Source organism: Chiloscyllium plagiosum, unplaced genomic scaffold, assembly GCF_037043375.1.
Source record: "Chiloscyllium plagiosum isolate Xiang-an unplaced genomic scaffold, Cpla_swu_hap1 HiC_scaffold_24, whole genome shotgun sequence".
NCBI classification, from domain to species: Eukaryota; Metazoa; Chordata; class Chondrichthyes; order Orectolobiformes; family Hemiscylliidae; genus Chiloscyllium; species Chiloscyllium plagiosum.
Window position 1 is genome coordinate 53,042,566 of NW_028270162.1, and position 23,249 is coordinate 53,065,814.

The window sequence follows — 23,249 nt, forward strand, 5'->3', positions numbered from 1 at the left end:
TTACTCCTTAAATCAAACCTGGGTCACCAGGAAAATAGGATTCATTCTGCCCTATTTCGTGATATATAGGCCCTGATGAGACTTACAATGGGCAATCTCCTCGTTATATGAGCAGAATATCAGCGTGACTGTCCCTGATATAGTCTAGACAACTGTGTGTAGCATGCTGTTATCACAATGAAGGATTCAAGATTATAAAAATATTTCTTGGTCCCAACCCTCTGTCACCCGCTTAATGAAAATAGGACTCCCCGGTTTAAGCCCCCGTCCATGAGCGGACTCTGTCTTCCCCATTGACATATTCATCAACAACGATTTACATTGAAGATTATCCCAGTCCCTCTAAATTTTGACACACTTAAAACAGCGATTCTTTAAGTTTCTCAATCTTGAAATTGTTCCCTGTTATTTATTTAATGGCTTGGATTGTTTTTCTCTACTCTGGTTTTACCTTCTTTGTCCAACATGTGCGCTCCTTCATTTTCATTATTCTTTCTTAAATTAGTTACATTCAGAGCCGTTAAATCTGTTTATTCAATAACTCATGCTTTTCTCCACTACTCTCTATGGATTTCCTCTCCGTTTGTCGAATACTTTGTCTTCCTTGGTTGAATGCGAAAATCCTCGGACATTACATCCTACGAGAAACATAAGACTTCTCTTCTTATGTATGCATACATAGATACACATACTCACAATCGCCATCAGTCTTACACATGAAATCTCTCTCACACACTAACAACACACAGACACGCACACGCACACACACACGCACGAAATGACAGGTACTCTTTCGGACCATTCGGAACAGTATGTTTCTTCTGACTGTTGAGCACTTTGCACCATTTACTTCCGGGAGTCTTAAAGTACTGAAATCAAAATAGATTTGACCCATTTTGACAGAAATGAAAGATGCTGAAATGAATTCAACGTTCGATCAATTTTTTTATTAAACTGCTGTGATGGGATAGATTCATAATGCTTCAATACTTAAGACACAATCACATTGTTCCTGTCTTTCATTCAGATGTATAGATGCAAGCTAATAATCATTGGTATTTCAGTTAAAGCGGTTACTTTTACAAACGGAAGTTTCCAGCGCGATGAGCTTTTTAAAAAATTGACGGAAATACAAATGATTTCTACCGTATTGTTGCATGGGAGGTATGAACAGGAATAAACAAGCTTTCTCAATTGAGACAAGTGGAGCTTCCGAAATCACATACAGCTCGATCTCGAGATACTTGTCCGAAACGGAGTTGGCTGAGTCTCATGTTTAACCCCACAGGAGTAACGCTTGTGTAAGTTCCACTCTGAGGCTGACAGAGTCAGATAGCTGCTCACACTGAACGTGTTGTCCGTCTCCTGCCAAACCTGACTGGTCTCTACACCGTTCCCCTTGACACTGCCATCTACCGTCCACTCAATCTCCACAGCGCCCGGGTTAAAATCTCTCACCAAACACACCAGGGTCGCCGTGTTCTTCTCTGTGATTTGAACCGATGAAGGCGGAAGGAGGGAAACTGATGGTTCCCGCGGACCTGTTTAAAATAAATTGGGTTCAAATGACTTAAGGGACTGCATTTTTAAGCAGTAGATTTCTTCCAAGACAATACAATTTAAATTATGTCAATCACGGAATGTAATGAATAGTTCACTTCGTTTTGCGTGCATTTAAATGTGCTATTTAATCCAAGAAGGACTGAACATGAGAGATCGGTTTGTTTCAGTCTGACGAAATCATATTGATTTTTAATGGGAGGCTGGAGTATTGCAATAGGTCTGACTAAGTTTACATAGAGTATACGTCTGTTTCATTTTGTAACGGCATCCCTTGAAGAACAAAAGGAGCATCTTGGCATAGCTGCTGATGACACTTTATACACCTGCCATGGCTCTACAACAAGATACCAACGTGCCCTCTACGATTAGAAATAGTATTGATAATATGAAAAAAGAACGTATGTTAAAGTTGCTTTGATTTGCTAACGTGAAGAAATTGTAATCGGTTTTATTACAAGTGGTTCGATCAACCTTTGATAATGTACGACAGTTGACTAATACTCAACTCTCATCTCTTCTTGATAGTCAATGACATTTCCATCACATTATAACTCCGCTATCGATATTTGATGGTCATCATTGCCGGGAAACAGAACTATTCCAGCCATGTACTTAAAATGGCTACAAGAGCAGGACAGTGGTAGAATAACGCACTTCCTGATTCCCCAAGACTGATCGGTCATTCAAATGCACTTTCTACCGAATTCTCCAAACTCGTTATTATCCCAGACAAAGCAGCCCATTTGCCTGGCACGCCATCCAGCAGATTAAACATGTCCACGATGCATTGCAGCAACTCACTAAGGCTCTGACAAATATACCTTCCAAATCCGAAATCTCTGCTAACTGGGAGGATAAAGAAAGCAGGCGCATGGGGATACCGCCACCTGCAAGTTCTCTTCCAAAGCATACCCCTCCCTGTACTGGAACTATATCGCCGTTAATTCGCTGCAGCTGTTTTTAACTCTAGGTAAACCCTCCCTTTTACACCAGCTCTACCCCCTCCACAGCGTACACGTGCTGTGAAAGAATGGGGCGCATAAGAAGTAATAACGTCAGCAGAAGTATCAACAGAAAAGTGTAAACAGGCTGCCCGCCCATTAGCAGTTGTTTTACTCTGTCACCAAGATCGAAATCTCACCAATGCGCACTCTTGTTGCTTGAATATGAGGTTTATATACCTGGATCTCCTCGAGCAAGGATTACTTTGCAGAGATATTGTGAGAAGCCATGTCTATTATTTCAATCTATTAAATATTCCCAATTTCCCTAATGCTGCATAGATTTTGATTCGGAATCGGCCTTCTCTGCTCACTGATACCGAAATCACCAGCAGCTGAGATCAGACTCCAACAGGCGAGATAACAGGGAATCTCTATTTGTAGTACACATTCTAATTGCACTGGACCATCTGACGATGTCAATAATCCAAGTCCAATAAAACGATGTGATCGTGCACCTGATTGTTGACTGCAATTAAGGCCAGCGAATTCCATTGCAATTCGCATAGGCTTCTTCAGAGAAGTAGTCTTGCCTTATTGGTGGACCGCTTTGAGAATTTACCGTTTTCCATTTAGTCCGCCAATTCGCCAACACGCAACAAACGTCGAGGGTGTGGTGCTGCAAAAGCACAGCCGGTCAGGCAGCATCGGAGGAGCAGGAGAATCGACATTTGGTGCCAGAACCACACTCTCGACTCCTATCTACAGCATCTGCATTCCACACTTTCGAACTGAACTTCCGTTATAACTCAAAGTCGCTAGATTCACTACAACAGTAGTCGCCGCTAAGCAAGTTAAGGGAGCTAAGAACGCTGACGGCTAAAGTTACCTGTTCCCAACCGCTATCTCTACAGATGCTGCCGACCTGCTGACTTTCTCCAGCAATTTCCGTTTTTGATTCAGAATTCCATAATCCGCAGCTCTTTGTTTTATTTTAAGCTAAAGTTACCATTTTTGACTTTCCATTGCCCCTTGTGTTCTGAAGTGGGAGTTTATATGGGTTGACCTTTCTCGCTTCGTCAATCAGTTGGCGCTGGACAGCATCATTTACTTATGAAAATCGTTACTGCAGCTTTTAGTAAACTACTAAATTGCCCGGATACAAAAATATTCAACTCGGCTTCATCACAGCTCGAGGATCCACTCCTCGTGTTTCCCGACGAGAATGGCGGAACAGAAATAAAGTGTTCTAAAATTTTCACTAAAAATAACAAAGGATTCTGAAGATCTGAAACAAAAACACAAATTCCTGGGGAAACCTAGCAGGTCTGGCATCATCTGTGGAGAGAAAGCAAAGTTAACGTTTGCAGTCCAGTTCTGATGAAGAGTCATCGGACTGAAAGCGTCAACTCTGCTTTCTCTCCACACACGCTATTGGACCTGCTGGGAGTTTCTCCAGCAATTTCTGCTTTTTTGGTTTCTTAAATATTTTCCCGTCCACTGACACAGAGACTATGGCGCCAATTGTTCTTCTGGCCGCTGTAAAGCCGCTCAATACAGGACAAACCCTAAGCATAAAGCCTTATAAAGGTACAGGACGCAGTTCTTAACCAGTCAATAGGCAGCTCTATATAGTTTGGAAACAATTTATATTGTATTGTGAACAATATGTTACAACTGTTGCAAAGTAAAATGTAGATCTTCATAGTATTTTGCTCTTAAACGGAATCAAGTTTTGAACTCTACAGGAAAAGGGGTTTTACTCACTGCCCACACTCAGCTTGGTGCCTGTGCCGAAGAAGTAGATGTTGTTCTTCCATATGGCACAGTAATAGTCCGCGGCGTCCCCCGATTCAAAGTTACTGATACTTAACGTTCCTGTGTTGCCGGAGACAGAGCCCGAAAACCGGTCTGGAACACCTGAGGCTCTGTTCGTGCTGCTGCTGACCCAGTGTTTAAGCAGATACCGAGGAGCATTTCCAGATTTCTGTTGATATCAATGAATGGTGGCGCTTCCTAAGGAGGCACCAGACGGAGTGTAACTAATCTGGACGGTCCCTCCGGGGGGAGGTCGATTTTGAAAGCGGTTGGTTTACCGCAATCTCTGCGCTCGAAACTGGAGGAAAAAAAACAAGCATCAGGAACCTTACTGCTGTGTACTTTGATCAATTATTGAAACTATTGAATATATACGCATTGGAAAGATCACCTCGAACAATCTCCACAAAATGGATTTCACAGTAAATCTAAATGTGAGAACACCCACCTGCAAGGCAGAAACAGAAAACAACCGTAAGACGTGCCCAGTCAGACATGCTGAAAAGTTTAATCAGGCACTGTGAGCTGTTTAACCAGATGTATTCAGTACCTGAAAGGTTCACTCTTTTAATCAGATCGGACACCAAGAAGGTGTTGCCCTCTGCTGTTATGCAAATTAATATTTTCATCTCACCCAATCAGTCTCTGAAAGCCAAAGACAATCTCAAAATCCCTTCAGCGAACAGCAAATACAAGAAAGGTTATAGAAAAGCAAAATGCAGCGGTTGCGGAAATTCCAAGACTAAACAGAAAATGTCTATATCAGTGCAGGAAATATCGTGGAACGAGGAAATGGATCCACATTTCATTTCGTGACCTTTCTATAGAAGCTAAAATCAACTTGCCAAAAGCCTTACCACTCTCCCAACGTGTGTTCTGTGCGCTCTATCTTGCTAAATTGGATTTTAATCCTCGAAACAAGCAACAATAAACGATGTCAGAAACAGATTTAACGTTTCTAGTCCAGAGACTTCTTCAGTTCCAAAGAATGTGAAATGATATCTCTGTTATTCTTCTCCACACGTGTTGTCAGACCTGCTGTGCTTCTCCAGTACTATCGACGTTTCGGGCATGAGCCCTTCTTCAGGAATGAGGAAAGTGTGCCAAGCAGGCTAAGATAAAAGGTAGGGAGGCAAGTCCCTCCTCCTGCTGCCTGACCTGCTGGGCTTTTCCAGCAACACGTTTTTGCTCTGTCATTTGTCAAACAATAAGTGTTTGCCAATAAACAATGTTTCTGCTCGTGCAAGTAAGATGTGAAATGCTTTTGTCGTGAATAAGTGAGTCAGCAAATTGCTCAATTTAACGATTTGAAGGGTTAAAATTAGGATTAACCCAAAATCAATCCTTTGTCTCAGATTTTGAAACAGTAAAGCTCGATTATCGGCGCATTCGTTTAATATTGTCACAACTGGATCATGGCAAACAGAACTGTGTACAGCATTCTAAGCATGCCTTTACCGATGATGTTTAAGATGGCAAGAGTATCGCATTATTTCTTGCCCAATATTTTTCCACTAATGCATAGTAAATTCTCATTTGCGTTCACGAGCAGCAAGTGATATTGATATCGAATCCATTTATTGTCGAATAGATGGCCGTTCATTCTCGGCACTTTTATTCATTAGTAATTAATAGCCCGTTACTCGATTCTTTATCCGAGTTTAAATTTACCAATATTGCATTTCATCTGCTAAACAGCTACACAGTTATAAAATGCATTCAAATCATGCATTGGATTGCTCTGTTTGGCTGTGGAATTTGACATTTGGCGTTCAATTGCAATGTTATAAATATTTTCTTTATTCTGTGCTCCAAATCACAAAGATATTAAATAAAACTTGTCCACAACAGAACATCGTTGGGCACCCAAAGGGATTTGGTGAGTTTGTTTGATTGGTAAATGATTTGCCATGCAGCCTGGCATTAATAGCATTGTTTCAGTTCCTACATCGAATGGCGATTCCATGAAGGTCCCTTCTTCACCCCTTCTGGCGTCGTAACCTTCAGGTTAAACAATGATCGAACGTCTCCCTTGAAAGCTCTCCGAGGACACCATTTTCAAGAGTGTGAACCCCGATTCCTTTGCCATGTGAAGCATTTTGTAAGCATTAACGATTTATATGTTGCAATGAAAATATCTTTTAGTCCTATAAACTGCACTGAATATAGTCAGAGTCTGCTCAAGGAGCGAGTCTAGTGAACGTTTGATCGGCCCTCTCTGGAGCAAACATGGGCTTCTTTAAGTAAGGAGGCACAGTATGCACACAGTTCTCCAGCTGTGGCATCAATAATGTCTTTGATAAGTGTGGCAAAAATTATTTGGTCTAAAACTCAAATCCCTTGCCAATAAATGTTAACATACCACGTGCCTTCCCAACTGCCCGTTGTGCCCGCAAGTTAACTTACTGTCATTCATTTATAAAGACACTCACGGCTCTCTGAATAGGAAGATCCCAGATTTTTACCATCACTTTTCTCATCAATGTTAATAACATCACATTTAGTCACATTACTTTCTCTCTCTCTCATGTCCTTGCTCAAGCATCAAAGTTGTCCATCATCCCGACGTTCTTGAGTTCCTAATAACATCATTACTGAAGTTAGGTTCACAGGCCTGGAATTCCTTATTTCTTTCTTCTACTTTTCTTAAATATAAAGGTTATGTTTTTTTTAACCATCAAATCCTCAGAGATTCTACCAACATACAATTAATGCCATTCTGTACTTACTGTTGCTAATTCCCAAAGATGCACGTCAATATGGATATTTTTCACAAAACTCCTCATAATTTTAAGCAACTCAACTATGTGCTTTGGCAATCTATCCTGCTTAATACATAATAATCCTGCACTGTCCAATCTGTCTTCATAACTGAAATTCTCCAGCACAGTCAACATCCTGGTAAATCCCTGCACCTTCTCCAGGTTTATCACATCTGGCCTGCAACAAGGACTCCACAATGCACACAATACCCTAATGTTCTATACAGTGCCAGCATAACATTGCTGCTCTTAAACTCAAAGCCTTAACTGACAAAGGCAAATATTCCATGTGCCTTCTTAACCACTTTATTCACCTGTCCTGGCACCTTAAGGAACTGGTATGCATGCACATCAAGGTCATCTGATCCTTAGTGCTTCCCTATATCATACCTCTCATCAAGCTAGAGGAAGGGAAGGGGTGGTTAAATGAATTGTTCAATCATTTTCCTCCTTCCTCTATGGAGGCTAGGAGAGTAGTGTTTGGACTCTTTTTTTTAATATCACCCTATTGATAGCCATAATTTCTGAAAACCCCATCTGTTTCATGAATGTCCTTCGAGGAAGGAAAACTGCCATCTTCACCTGTTCTGGCATACATGTGACTCCAGACCCACAGCAATGTGCTTGCTGTTCAATTTCCCTCTGAAATGGCTTAGTAAGCCATTCAATTGCACCAATCTCTACATAGTCTCAACGAAGAAGTGAAACCGAGTGGATCACCTGGATTCCACCTAGGCAATGGAAAAGACAATGGCAGAAACAACCCTGTTGACCCTGCAATGGTCTCCTTACTGACATCTGCTGGCCAGTGCCAAAATTGGGAGAGTTGTCTCACAGAATGGTCATGCAACAGCCTGCCATTGCCATAGTCATTTACATGCAACTTCCCAGACACTACCATCATCATCCCTGGATATGCCCTGTCCCATCAATAGGACTGACCAGCAGAGGTGGCAGCAAAGTGGTATGCATTCGGGAGGGAGCTGCCCTGGGAGGCCTCTACATTGACTCTGCACCCCGTGGATGCTCATGGCTTCAAGTTAAACATGGGTAAAGAAACCTCCTGCTGATTACAATGTCCCATCTTTCCTCAGCTGATGAATCGCTACTCCTCAAAGTTGAAGAATATTTAGAGGTAGCACTGAGGATGGCAAGAGCACAAAATGTACAGTGGGTGGGGCATACCTATGTCCACCACCAACTTTGGCTCGGCAGCTGTACTGCAGATTGAGTTGGTCAGGTCCAAAAGGATGTAGATGCCAGATGGGTCTGTGGCAGGTGGTGAGAGAACCAACAAGAGGGGAAAGCATTCTTGACTCATCCTTACCAATCTCACAGCTGTGGAGACAAAGCCCCAGGTCTCATTTGGAATAACCTCATCGTGTTGTGTGGCACCATCACACAAACTGGCTAAAGAACTACAATAGAAACTGAAACACCTGATCAGCGGATCCACACACTCTATACAGTCAACACAGGAATTCTTGGGCATCATCAGAAATATACACATAGACAACTATGGTCTTATTTGATGTAGCGGCACTGTTCACCTCTATCGACAAAACCCTAGCCAGGGAAACAATAGCCAACCTGCTGGACATGCAGAACAGGCAACAAGACCGGGAACCTATCAACAAAGACTGCATACTCAAACTACTGGACCTGTGCCTCACAACACACTTCGCATTCAACAACCAAACATATGAACAAATCAACGACACACTCATGGACTCACCCATCTCTGGACTCATAGCAGCAGCGGTAATGCAAAGACTAGAACAAACAGTCTTACCGCAAATTCAACCCAAACTCTGGGTCAGATATGCGGATGACACCTTTGTAATCATTAAAAACACAGAAATAGAGAACACCCACCGGATCATCAACGCCACACTCACAGGAATCAGGTTCACGAGAGAGGAAGAAAAGGACAACCAACTCCCATTCCTAGACGTGATGGTACAGAGAACACCGAACGAAGAATTCACCACAAAGGTATACAGGAAAGCCATTCACACAGACCAAGTCCTAAACTACGAAAGCAACCACCCCAACACACACAAAAGAAGTTGCATCAAGACACTGTTCAAAAGGACTACAACACACCAGAACTGCAAAAAGAGGGAGAAGAACACCTATACAATGTATTCGCCTAAAACGGATACCCCCGCAATTTCATCAACAGATGCCTAAGGGAAAGGCAACAGAATGAGGACATGCCACAACCCAATGGACTAGCCACGTTACCATACATCAAGAACACTAGGACTCATAACAGCCCACAAACCAACAGCCACTCTCAGACAACAACTCACCAGGGCAAAAGACCCGATACCCAGCATGAGCAAAACCAATGTAGTGTACAAAATCCCATGCAAGGACTGCACAAAACACTACATAGGACAAACTGGAAGACAGCTAACGAGCCGTATCCATCAACACCAACTAGCCACGAAACGACACGACCAGCTATCCTGAGTAGCCACACACGCAGATGACAAGCAACATGAGTTCGACTGGGACAACACTACTATTATAGGACAAGCCAAACAGATTACAGCCAGGGAATTCCTAGAGGCATGGCACTCATCCACAGATTCTATCAACAAACACATCAACCTGGACCCAATATACCGGTCACTGCAGCGGACAGCTGGAACTGACAACCGGAAGCGGCAGAGACAAACCACTATAAATGCCGGAGGAAACAACACAGAAGCACTTCACAGGAGGCTCCCAAGCACTGAGGATGTCACCTAGACAGAGGACGAATCGTCTGCAACACAAATTCCCAGCTCGGCGAACAGAACACAACATCGAGCACCGGAGCTACAAATCTTCTCACAAACTTTGAACTGTGTTAAATGAGCCAGACTTTGGACACATGTACCAACTCAGCACCGGGCATCCATGAGGCTCTGTGGGCCATCAACAGCAGCAGAACTGTACTCCAGCACAACCTGTAACCTCATGTCCTGACATATCACCCGTTCATCTAGGGGAGATTGCAGGAGGGCATTCCAGGAGCAGCACTAGACATACCTGAAGATGATGTGCCAAGCTGGTGAAGCCAGCAACAGGACTGTTTGCATGCCAAACAGTATAAGCAGCAAGTGATAGAAAAAGATAAGCGGTCCCAAACCAACAGATCAGATCTAAGTTCCGCAGTCCTCCCACATCCAGTCAAGAATGATGGTAGACGATTAAACAACCCACTGGAGCAGGAGGAGGGTCCACAAATATCCCCATTATCAATGATGGACGAGCCCAGCATAGAAGTGTGAAAGATAAGGCTGAAAGTTTTGCACAAATCTTCAGACAGAAATGCTGAGTGGATGATCCATCTCGACCTGCTCCAGTGGTCCCCAGCACGGCAGTTACCAGACTTCAGCCAATTCGAATCACTCCAGTTGATATCAATAAACAGTTGGAGACACTGGATGCTGCAAAAGCCGCCGGCCCAGATAACATTCTCGCAATAGTTTTGAAGACTCATATTCCAGAGCTTGCCACCTCCCTCTCGAAGCTTTGATAGTAGAGTCACAACACTGACATATACCCGACAATGCAGAAAATTGCCCACGTGTGTCTTGTACATAAAAAGCAGGACAGATGTATCCCGGCCAAATACGCCCTCTCAGTCTATTCTAAGTCAGCAGTAAAGTAATGAAAGGTGTCATCATAGTGTTATCAAGCAGCACCTGCTGAACAGTAACCTGCTCAGTGATGCCCATTTTGGCTTCTGCCAGGGCCATTCAGCTTCTGACCTCATTACACTATAGGTTCAAACATGGACAGAAGAACTGAAATGCAGATGTGGAGTGAGAGTGACAGTCATTGACATCAAGGCTTTGAACCGAGTGTGGCATAAAATTATCCCAATTTAATGATACTGTTCCAATTACTTGCAAGAATCCAGAAAAGACACCTCTTGGCACAAAATGTAAAATCAAGTACAGTGTCTTACACGAGAGAAGTCAGAGAGTACCAGTCTGGACCTGCGTCTTCGAGTCCAGCAGCTTTTTTCATACTATTGTTAAAAAGCTAAACCAAGCCAGAGTTAACTGAGCTGCGAGAACTGGCCTCTCCCCTTTCATTGTACAAGTTGTTTTTTTAGAACATGAAAACTTTCTGCCTGAAGCAGTGTCTGTTAGCTATAATCAAATTGACCTTGAAACCATTCAACCACAGACTTTTCCGAATCTGTTCTCTTTTATGACGTCTCTAAAAAAAGAAAACTAAGTTCAGCATACCCTTGTTAAAGGAGCAGCATCGTCACACAGTAAAATTCTCTTCAATATTGATTACACTGTCCTGACCTGTAGCCAGTCAGTCTTGCAATATATAACTTTTTTCAGAGGGGACACAGTTCTTTAGACTACACATCAGTTTGGCAAAAACCAAACCATTTCATTAGCCTGCTTTCCAAGACAAATATAAACCACCAAGCATCTGGTGACCTTCCCTCCATCATGAGGTCAGAAGTGAGCATGCTTGCTGATCATTGCACCATGTTCAGAACCATTCACAACTTTTCAGATACTGAAGCAATCCATGTTCAAATGCAACAAGATCTGGTCAGAGGCTAGGAAAACATGTAGCGAGTGCTTATCCCCTGACTCCCCAAAATCTGTTAATCAATTACAATTCACAAGTCGGGAGTGTGACGGAATATTCGCCACATGCTTGGATGGATGCAGCTCTTACAACACTGAAGAAACTTGAAACCATCCAGAACAAAGCAGCATTCTTAACTGGCACCCAATTCAAAAGCATTCATTCCCTCCACCACCAAATCTCAATAGCAAAAGTGTGTATTATCGATAAGATGCACTATAGAAACCCAACAAAAGCACTTTCACAGCACCTTCCAAACCCATGACAACTTCCTTTTAAAAAGGACAAGGGCAGTACATATATGGGAACACCACGACCTGCAAGTTCCCCTCCAAGCTAATCACAATTCTAACTTGGAAAAATATCACTATTCTTTCACTGTCGTCAGATCAAAGTCCTGGAATCCACTCACCACACCACAAACGCCCAAGAGGGGGTCAAATCACAGCACATAGACCACAATGGTTCATGATGGCAGCTCATCACCTCTCAAGAGAAAATGAGAGATGAGCAATAAATGCTGGCCAGACAGCTATGCCCACGTCCCATGAATGATTTTTTAAAACCAAAACTCTTCTCTAGATGAGGAAATACTGGTTTGAAAGGATAGCAAGCAGGGATCACATTTAACTTGGAAGAAGTTTACAATTTGTTTGCAAATGCTCTCAAGCTATATGTGAGTTGTCACTCACAATTCTCGGCAGACAGTAGAACTGGGTGATTAGATCTTGAAAACATTGTGGAGAAAGGTTGTGCAAATATTTTTTTTCTCTTCATGAATAAGCCCTCTACCATAAACAAGAATACATCAGCATTAGGTGGAGCAGGGGCAATGTGGATCCACGGCCATCTGACATTGGCAACTGGTCAATTAGATTGCTATAACTAATGAACATCTACCAAATAATCTGTGCAGTATACAAAATGGCAGGGGAAGTTGCTTTGACAGCAAGACATTTTTTTTTGAATGCCAATTACTGACAAACTTACACTCATGAAAATCATTCAACCAAAGGGTTAGTCCGAAATGGTAGATCTGGAATGGTCTGATTGATTCAAATAGTCAATGAAAAGGAAAAGTCGGGAGTTTCACATCAGTTAAAGACAGTGAAGTAAGACACAACAGAGGTGGTTAACGTCTTGCATAGGGCTGTCATTTGCTATTTGATTCAGAATTATAGATTGTAAACAAATTATGAGCTTTTAAAAATGAAATGTCTGGTTAAGAGCCTGAGGGAAAACAGCACGAACCCACGATGGGATGGTTATGATGGTGCATCCTATGTAAATGAGAGGAACCGCCAGTTTCTGTGATTAACATAAACAGTGTGGCCCGTTGGAATTATTATAAGATTCAATGAAACAGTCTCGGACTGAGATCTCATGGACTACACCTGAGGAGTGTGAAAGGGTCTTCATTACGTTATTCCGTCATACCCAGACTGTGATGATAATTTGCCAGATTGGGGAGGTCTCTGGAATATAAAGCTGATGAACTACAGCGGAAAACAAGAGGCTGGACAGCCTCTGGGAGAATTGTTTTGGCTGTAAGGACAGGCGATGTGCTATGATACATGTAACATTCAAGAAGCATGATACCACTCAGAACAAAGCAGCATGCTTGATTGTCCTTACATCTGCAAACACTGACTTCCACCTACAGGGACTCTCAGTAGCACCCGTGCGTGCTTTCTACAAAATACTAGAGAAATTCACCAACCTCTTTCGACAGCAGGACAAGGGCAACATATGCACGGGAAAATCACTATCTACAAATCCTGCCCCCCCCCCCCCCACCCCACCCCGTCCTCCCCCACCCCCCACCACACACACACACACACACACACACACACAAACCACTCACACACACACAAACCACTCACCATCCAGACTTGGAAATATATTACCATTCCTTCAGTGATGCTGGGTCAAAATCCTGGAAGCCTTCATCACAGCAGTGGTCCATAGCAGTTGAATAGTGTCGTCCACATCATCTTCTCAAAGGCAACTAGAGGTAGGTAATAAAAGCTGGCCTAGATACCAAAGCCTACAAACCCAGATTTGTTTTCCCTTCACATGAATTAAGTAATTTGCCCCCAAGCAAGTCGGCTTTAGTATTGGGCATAGGAGCGACAATGTGCTGGCTCCATTTCTGAAGGAGTAATGAGGTATCTTACTCCGTCAATCAAACCTGGGTCACCAGAGAAATGGGATTCATTCTGCCCTATTTTGTGATATATCGGCCCTGATGAGACGTACAATGAGCAATCGCCACGTTATATGAACAGCACTGGGAAGGATATCAGCGTGAATCTCCCCACTGTAGTCGAGACAACTGTGTGCAGCTTGCTGTTATCACAATGAGGGATTCCTGGATGTAAAAATACATCTTGGTCCCAGCCCTCTGTCACCCGCCTGGTGAAAATAAGCCCCGGTTTAAGCCTCGGACCGTGAGCGGACTCTTGTCCTTCCCATTGACATATTCATCTACAACTATTTACACTGAAGATTATCCCAGTCCCTCTAAATGTTGGCACACTCAAAACAGCAATTCTTTTAGTTGCTCAATCTTGAAATTTGTCTCCGTTATTTATTTAATGGCTTGGATTTTTTTCTCTAGTCTGGTTTCACCTTCTTTGTCCAACTTGTGCGCACCTTCACTTTCGTTATGCTTTCTTGAATTAGTTACATTCAGAGCCGTTAAATCTGTTTATTCAAAGACTCATGCTTTGCTCCACTACTCTCTATGTCTTTCCTCTCTGTTTATCAATTGCTTGGCGTTCCTTTGTTGAATGCTAAAATCATCGGACGGATGTCTATGAGAGACATTAGACGTCTTTTTTATGTATGCATACATAGATTCACACACTCACAATCACCTTCGGTCTTACACACAAAATCCCTCTCTCTCTCTCTCTCTCTAGCACGCGCGAGCACACACACACACACCATGCGGAACAGTATGTTTCTTCTGACTGTTGAGCACTTTGCACCATGTACTTTCGGGAGTCTTAAAGTGCTGGAATGAAAATAGATTTGACTCATTTTGACAGAAATGAAAGACGTTGAAATGAATGCTGCCTTTGACGTTCGATCGATTGTTTTATTGAACTGCTGTGTTGGAATAGATTCATAATTCTTCATTATTTAAGACACAATCACATTGTTCCTGTCTTTTATTCAGATGTATAGATGCAAGCTAATAATCATTGCCATTTCAGTTAACACGGCATGTTTGTAAAATCCAATTACTTTTACAGACGGACATTTTCAGCACGATGAGTTTTTTTAAAATAAAAATTAACCAGAGTACAAATAATTTCTACCGTATTGTTACATGGGAGGTACGAACAGGAATACACAAGCTTTCTCAATTGAGACAAGTGCAGTTTCCGAAATCACACACAGCTCGATCTCGAGATACTTGTCTGAAACGGAGTTGCTTGAGTCTCATGTTTAACCCCACAGGAGTAAAGATCGTGTGAGTTCCACTCCGAGGCTGATAGAGTCAGATAGCTGCTCACACTGAACGTGTTGTTCGTCTCCTGCTGGACCCGACTGGTCTCTACACCGTTCCCCTTGACACTGCCATCTACCGTCCACTCAATCTCCACAGCGCCCGGGTTAAAACCGCTCACCAAACACACCAGGGTCGCCGTGTTCTTTTCCGTGATTTGAACCGATGAAGGCGGAAGGAGGGATACCGATGGTTCCCGCGGACCTGTTTAAAATAAATTGGGTTCATGTGAGTTCAGAAACGACGTTTTCTAAACAGTAGATTTCTTCCAAGATAATACAACTTAAATTATGTCAATCATGGAAAATACTAAATAGTTCACGTAGTTTTGCCTGAATTTTAATGTACTATATAATGCTTGAAGGACTGAATATAAGACGTTTTGGTTTTGGTGTGACGAAATAAAATTTGGCATTCAATCTCGGGCTGGAGTGTTGCAATGGGTCTGACTAAGTTTACAGAGACAGCCTCGCATGCTATCTGACCTGCTGTGCTTTTCCAGCACCACACTCTCGACTCTAATCTCCAGCATCTGCAGTCCTCACTTTCGCCTTACAGAGAAAATATATCTATTCTATTTTATAACGGCATCCCTTGAAAAACAGAAGGAACACTTTAGCATACCTGCTGATGACACTGCCATTGAAATATCAAGCTTCTGCCAACTATTAGAAATAGTACTGATAGTATGAAAACATTAACATATATTAAAGTTGTTTTGATTTGCTAACGTGAAGAAATTGTAATCAGATTTATTACAAGTGGTCCGATCAGCTATTGCAAATGCAAAGCAGTTGAGTAATAGTCAACTCCATCTCTTCTTGATATTCAATGACATTTCTATCGCATTATACCTTCACTATCAATATTTGATGGTTACCATTGCCCAGAAACAGACCTATTCCAGCCATGTACTTAAAATGACTACAAGAAAAGGGCTGTGGCAGGAAACCTGCGATGAATAACGCACGTCCTGATTTCTCCAAGTCTGGTCGCCATTCAAATGCAGTTTCCACTGCACTCTCCAAGCTCGGCATCATCCCAGACAAAGCAATCTATTTGACTGGCGCCCCATCGACCAGATAAAACATGATACCATGTACAAGATGTACTGCCACAACTCATCAAGGCTCTGACAAATAGACGTTCCAAATCGAAATCTCTACTAACTGGAAGGATGTGGAAAGCAGATGCATGGGGATATCACCACCTGCAAGTTCTCCTACAAAACATACCCCATCCTGTGCTGGAAATACATCACCGTTAATTCACTATAACCGTTTTAAACTCTGGGTAAACCTTCCCATTTTACACCAGCTCTTCCACCCTCCCCCCACACCCCCCACCCCATCCCTCCATCGCGCACACATACTGTGAAAGAATGGGGTGCATAAGAAGTCATAACGTCAGCAGAAATACCAACAGAACAGTGTAAACAAACTGACCGCCCATTAGCAATTGTTTTACTATGTCACCAAGTTCAAAATCTCACCAATGCACATTCATGCTGCTTGAATTGGAGATTTATATACCTGGATCTCCTTGAACAAGGATTACCTCGCAGAGATATTATGAAAAGTTAAGTCTATTATTTCAGTCAATTAAATATTCCCAATTCCACTAATGCGGTATAGATTTTGATTCGGATTCGGTTTTCTCTACTCAGTGACCTCGAAATCACAAGCACCTAAGATCAGACTCCAACAGGCGAAAGAACTGGAAATCTCGAGTGGAGTGTATATTCTCATTGCACTGGACTATCTGACAATAATCAGAGTGCAATAAAATGAGGTGACCGCACTCCTGACCTCATGCTCACAATATTCTGAGTTTAACAAGGCTGTGCACTGATTCAGGGTTTCACCAGATTTTGTTGATTACAATTAAGACCACTACATGCGCCGATTTTATTGCCATCTCGCATACGCTTCTTCAGAGAAGCATTCATGCTTATTTGTGGAATACAGCTTTCTGTTGGATGCATGTTAATGCGCAACAACGTTTGAATTCACTCTCTATTAGCATTCGGACAACTTTGTAGCTCAAAGCTGCTAAATTCAATGTAACTGTAATAGCAGCTAAGAGCACTAATAAAATCAAGAACGCAAAACAGTGAAGCCTAAAGGTACCAGTTCTGAACAACTGTCACTGGACATTTCTGCAGATGCTTCCAGATTTGTTGGTTTACTCCAGCAATTTCTGTTCCTGTTTCAAAATTCCAATGCTCGCAGTTCTGTCTTTATTTAAGGCTCAAGTTACCACCACTTTTGACTTTCCATTATTCTTCATGTTCTAGACAAGGGAGTTTAGGTGGGGTTGCCCTTCTCGGTACGGTGGCACAGTGGTTGGCATTGCTGCCTCACAGCGCAAGAGACTCGGGTTCAATTCCCACCTCAGGCGACTGACTATGTGGAGTCACCGTGTTTGCGTGGGGATGCTCCGATTTCCTCCCGCAGTCCAAAAATGTGCAGGTGAATTGGCCATGCTAAATTGCCCGTAGTGTTAGGTGCAGGTTGTAAATGTAGGGGAATGGGGGTCTGGGTGGGTGCGCGTCGGTGTGGACTTGTTGGGCCGAAGGGCCTGTTTCCACACTGTAACTAATCTAATCTCGTATCGCTCGTCTATTTAAGCACGTGGCGCTGGGCACCATTATTTACGTGCGAAAATCGCTACTGCGTCTTTTTGATAAAATATTAAAGAGACGGGATAAAACATTATTGAGCTCGATCTCCTCGCTGCCCGAGGGTCCACTATTGGTACTCCCCGGCGACGATCGGGGACAGAAATCAAGAGTCCTAAATTTATCATTAAAATAACAAGGAATATGGATTGTGGGCATCTAAAGCAATAAAAGAGAAATTTCTGGAGAAACTCAGCAGGTCTGGTAGCATCTGTGGAGAGAAAGCAGAGTTAACGTCAAGTTCTGAGGAAGAGTGACCGGACTCGAAACGTCAACTCTGCTTTCACTCCACAGGGAATGCCAGACCTGCTGAATTTCTCGAGCAATTTCTATTTTTGTTGCTTGGACATCTCCCCGTCCTCTGGCACAGAGACTCTGGCGTCAGTTGTTATTGAGGCTGCGGTTAAGCAGCACAATCCTGGACTCACTCAGCAGAAAACCTTACAAACCTGCGAGACTGTTCTTAACCAGTTAACGGGGTAGCTCTAGATCATTTGGAATTAATTTATATTCTATTATGAACAGGATGTTACAATTGCTGCTAAATAAAATATATACCGTACTTTATTCTTCAACTTAAATGTTGAATTCTATAGGAAAAGGGGTTTTACTCACTGCCTACGATCATCTTGGTGCCTGTGCCGAAGAAGTAAATGTTGCTGCTCCATAAGGCACAGTAATAGTCCCCGGTGTCTCCCGATTCAACGTTACTGATACTTAACGTTCCTGTGTTGCCGGAGACAGAGCCCGAAAACCGGTCTGGAACACCTGAGGCTCTGTTCGTGCTGCTGCCGGCCCAGTGATAAAGCAGATACCGAGGAGCATTTCCAGATTTCTGCTGATACCAATGAATGGCGGCGCTTCCTAAGGTGACACCTGACAAGGTGCAACTAATCTGGACGGTCCCTCCGGGGGAAGTGGATTTTGAAAGCGGTTGATTAACCGTAATCTCTGCGCTCGAAACTGGAGGGGGAAAAAACATCGAAATTCTTACTGCTGCATACTTTGATCAATTATTGAAACTGTTGAATATATACGCACTGGAAAAATCACCCCAAATAATCTTCACAAAATGGATTGCACAGTAATTCTAATATGAGAACACCCACCTGCAACGCAGAAAGAGAACACAACAACACGTGCCCAGTCAGACATGGTGAAAAGTTTAACGAGCTTGAGATGCACTGAGAGCTGTTTAAGCAGATGGATTCAGTACCTGAAAGGTTCACTCTTTTAATAAGACCTGACACCAAGAGGGTGTTGCCCTCTGCTGTTATGCAAATTAATAGTTTCATCTCAACCAATCAATCTCTGAAACCCAAGGACAATCTCAAAATCTCTTCAGTGGACAGCAAATACAAGGAAGGTTATGGAAAAGCTAGATGCAGCGGATGCGGAAATTGCAAGAGTAAAAAGAAAATATCTGTCTATATCAGTGCATGAAATATCGTGGAGCGAGAAACTGGATCCACATTTCATTTCGTGACCTTTCTATAGAAGCTCAACTTACCAAAAGCCTTACCACGCGCCCAGCGTGTGTTCTGTACCTTCTATATTGCGAAATTGAATGTGAATACTTGGAACAAACAACAACAAAAGATGTCACAAACAGATGTAACATTTCTAGTTCAGAGACTGCTTCAGTTCCAGAGAACGTGAAACGTTGCCTCTGTTTTTATTGCTGCCAGACCTGCTGTGGTTCTTCAGTACTGTCTGTTTGTTTATGATTTCCAGCATCCGCAGCATTTTGTGCTGAAGCTTGCATCCAGTCCTCCCAGTATTGGCTCCGACTCCATAAACGGGACAATTGGTCACTGGGATGGACAGCTATACTCAAGCATAGCATTTCCTGAACTGATATAGCCAGAATTTTCTGTTTATTCTCTGCATTTCAACATCCTCTGCATATTGATTTTGTAACACCTCCGTCTTCTAACACCGTCCTTGCAGTTACTGTTCGTTGAAGGAATTTTGAGATTGCATTTAGGTTTCACAGACTGAGTGGCTGAGTTGAAAACATCCATTAATGTTTATTTTAAATTATGGGCCAAAGTCAGGAATATGGGGAAGGCCCACAGATCAACGATATGTCATTAAATTTCGGAACAGGGTTGAAATGATGAATGATCTATTCCAGTTCCGAAGTTAACAGTTTCTCCATTGAACAGTCATGACACCAAGGAACGTTGTGAAAAGAAAACAGACAAATATGTCACAAATGGATTGAGGAACGGGCACGAACTTCCAATGGAAATGAAAAACCGAGATGCAAACGTTTTGTGTAACTCACGCTATTTCCGCTGCAGTTTGAATGGTTAATGAAATCCCAATAATGTCTCACACACTCAGGACGTTAAGAACAAATCTTTGGATTTGTGACTTAATAGGCGATACGTCAGTAACGAAGCAGATGGTGGGTTCTTGCATACAAAATGATCCCGTGAATGAGTATGGAATTAAACTGTGAAAGTTTTCTTCAGTTTCTGATGAAAGACCACGACAACATAAGATTGCCTCTTTCTTTCCACCGGAATCTGCAATGCATGTTGAGTATTCCCAGAATTTTCCTGTTTTTATTCTGAAGCTTGAATTAATTAAACCTAAGATTCAAGTATTTTGCAATCTTATCTTTTTATGTTTGATTCAAGATATATTGTTGTAAATAGCTGTAGAAATGCGTAGAGTCGCCTTCTATTAAAATAAAATAATGTAAGTAAAACGTGCTTTTGCCAACAGTTTTGTAAAACTGAGTGAACTTTCAGTAAACAGCGTGTTTTGTTCGCATTTGTATTTATTGCAAGGATTTTCACTTGATACTATGACACAATTCCTTACATAAAACATTTTCTTAGATATCAAGTTGTGACTTACAAGGGCTGTCCATTGGCTAAACTACTACGTCAAAATCTGAGCTTTGATTTCTTTGCCTCCTGTAGTAGCGCCACTTAACTTTTGGCCCAGTGCACACAGCAGGACGATCTTATCCCTTTGTTGGTTCTTCCTTTATCATCAAGATCTGAGATTATAACTCAGGTAAAGCTGTTGCACCACATTACAACGATCTTAGCTCAGCGCTCAAGGGAGTGCTTGAGGATATTCTCAAAATTGACCAATCACATGAAGCGGTTTTTCAGTCCCCTACCGATCTTTGTAACATGGGCCTGAAGTCAAACTTTTCCGCTTCAAGTTATTGATTCAAACAAAATCCAGCTAGGCATAAACATTCGCGTGGCCCTCCCGAAATATGATGTGGGGGAGCCAGGTGTTGGCCTGTGGTGGACAAAGTTAAAAATCACACGACACCAGGTTATAGTCCAACAAGTCTATTTGGAAGCGCTAGCTTTCGGAGCGCTGCTCGTTCATCAGGTAACAGAACTCTGAAAACTAGTGCTTTCAAATAGACCTTTTGGACTAGAACCTGGTGTTGTGTGAGTTTTAACTTTGTCTCCCTAAATACGCATAGATTGGAAATACGTTGTTTGGGCCTGAGTCAGCGCTGGGACCTCGGTGATTTATACAACACATGAATGGCATAATTCAAGTGAAAATAACAACGTATCCAAGTTGGCTGATAATGCAAAACCAAATGGGAATGCAGAGTGCAAGACGGCGGAGGACACGAACAGACTGAAAATTCATAAAGAGGGGTTGATTGAATCCTAAATATGCTCAACTTGGACAAATGTGAAGTATCCACTTGGCAGAACAAATAACAAAGCAGAATATTTATAACCTCTATGAAAAGTCGAAATATTAATGCCCATAACATTTTCAGTATATGAGTACAGAAACAAGTACAACAATTTGCAAAGGAAGGGTTGGGAGAGTAAGAATAAGTCAATCTCGCTCTATTTGCATAGGAGTAGTCTTTGGGTATGGAAGAAGGTTGTTGGGTGATACAGTGCTTAGTTTCGGTTTCATATTTAAAGGAGGATATCCTTGCATTGCAGCTGCTACAGGGAAGGGTCATGTGATAATTTCCTGGAGACACAGGGTTGTGAGGCTGAGTACATTGCGTCCGTATCTTTTGGGGGTTCTCGGGAATGAAAATGTATTTGAAACTTAGTGCATTCTGAGGGGACTTGAGCTGCTAAACACTGAAAAAACGAAGTCCCGTAGCTTTCAATCCGAATCAGACATCATAGTCTCACTTTAAAACGAAATAAGTGACTTTATTTTGTCATCAAATTCTCCTTGAAAAACCATGAAAATTAAACCACTGCAAAGCATTTGCAAAGAAATTGTGCTGATTTAGAGTCATAGAGCCATCGAGATGTACAAGACGGAAACACACCCTTCGGATCAACTCAATCTAGTCTCATTTGCCAGCACTTGGCCCATATCCTCAAAACCCTTTCTATTCATATACACATCCAGATGTCTTTTAATTGCACCAGCTTCCACCACTTCCGCTGGCAGCTCATTCCATACACGCACCACTCTCTGCGTGAAAATGTTGCCCCTTCGGTCCTTTTCATATATTTCGCCTCTCACCCTAAAGCTTTGCCCTCCAGTTCTGGACGTTTACCACTTCACTGATTACTTGCATGTTACTATAGAATTGTGGGACAATTAACAATGACTGTAATTTATGGGGAAAGAACCAATAGGCATGATCTGACCTCTCAATAAACTGCAAATAAAGAAGGCAATGGGAAGGTGGAGGGGGAAATCTTGCTGCCAGTGCCTGGGCTTTTAAAACAATGAGGGCGGGGTGAGCGGATGTGAGGGATGTAAAGACCTGAAGTCTGTTTGCATCTTTCTCGCATCTATGACCTGCCCTCTCCAGCCCCACAGGTCATGCTCAGCAGCAGATAAATCTGCGCTGAGCTGCTGCAGGACTAAGTTGCAGCTGCTGTCAGTTCAGCGACTCTCTCATGAACGTATTCGAAACTGGCTGGCAGAGCAGACCCAGCCACTTGTGCCTGTCTAAGCTGAACGCAACGTTCTGATGGCTTGCACCACAGCAGTGTTGAAAAGACTTGCTATATCAGATCAAAACTTTTAACTCTTTCTGGAACAAATTAAGTTTTCACCAAAGCATCTGTTAGTTTCTGCAAGTGGGTCTCTGTCACTGTCTCTTTCGTAAAATGTGTGCACCTGCCGCTCTAAATTCTTGACGTGTATCTGACGTGTCCTATGTGTTGGTGAATAACATGAAACGTGTACTTCCGAATTTGCAGGGGTATCACTGTCTGTTATGGGCAGCTGCGACGAACGAGTCATGGAGATGGAGAGGCAGGGTTTCCGTGATCACAGACTCTCCCTTCTTCAAAGTGCACGGGTTTGCGGTGAACGTCAGTGTTACCGCACCGCCAGCTCTGCCCACGCATGTAGAGTGCGCCCCCTGC

General features: G+C 42.6%; 1 protein-coding gene and 1 pseudogene across 1 annotated transcript; both read right to left on the reverse strand.

Annotated features, from left to right (window-relative positions):
* Nucleotides 1–1,172: 1,172 nt before the first annotated feature.
* On the reverse strand, nt 1,173–4,819 carry LOC122562426 (immunoglobulin lambda-1 light chain-like; annotated as a pseudogene).
* A 9,960-nt stretch (nt 4,820–14,779) lies between these two features.
* Nucleotides 14,780–19,121, reverse strand: LOC122562824 (immunoglobulin lambda-1 light chain-like). Its single transcript, XM_043716073.2, has 3 exons — nt 19,008–19,121; nt 18,514–18,861; nt 14,780–15,422 (listed from the first exon to the last, which is right to left on the reverse strand). Exons 1-3 carry the CDS (start codon nt 19,051–19,053, stop codon nt 15,100–15,102), a joined length of 717 nt encoding a protein of 238 aa, XP_043572008.2. The 5' UTR covers nt 19,054–19,121; the 3' UTR covers nt 14,780–15,099.
* Between the last annotated feature and the right edge of the window lie 4,128 nt (nt 19,122–23,249).

Excerpts from the sequence above, each read along its gene's own strand:
- LOC122562824 (XM_043716073.2), bottom strand. The coding sequence starts at position 19,053 with ATGTCTGACTGGGCACGTGTTGTTGTGTTCTCTTTCTGCGTTGCAG. Across the intron at positions 18,862-19,007 it reads GTTCTCTTTCTGCGTTGCAG|TTTCGAGCGCAGAGATTACG; the intron begins GTGGGTGTTCTC and ends TTCCCCCTCCAG. Across the intron at positions 15,423-18,513 it reads CACCAAGATGATCGTAGGCA|GTCCGCGGGAACCATCGGTA; the intron begins GTGAGTAAAACC and ends TATTTTAAACAG.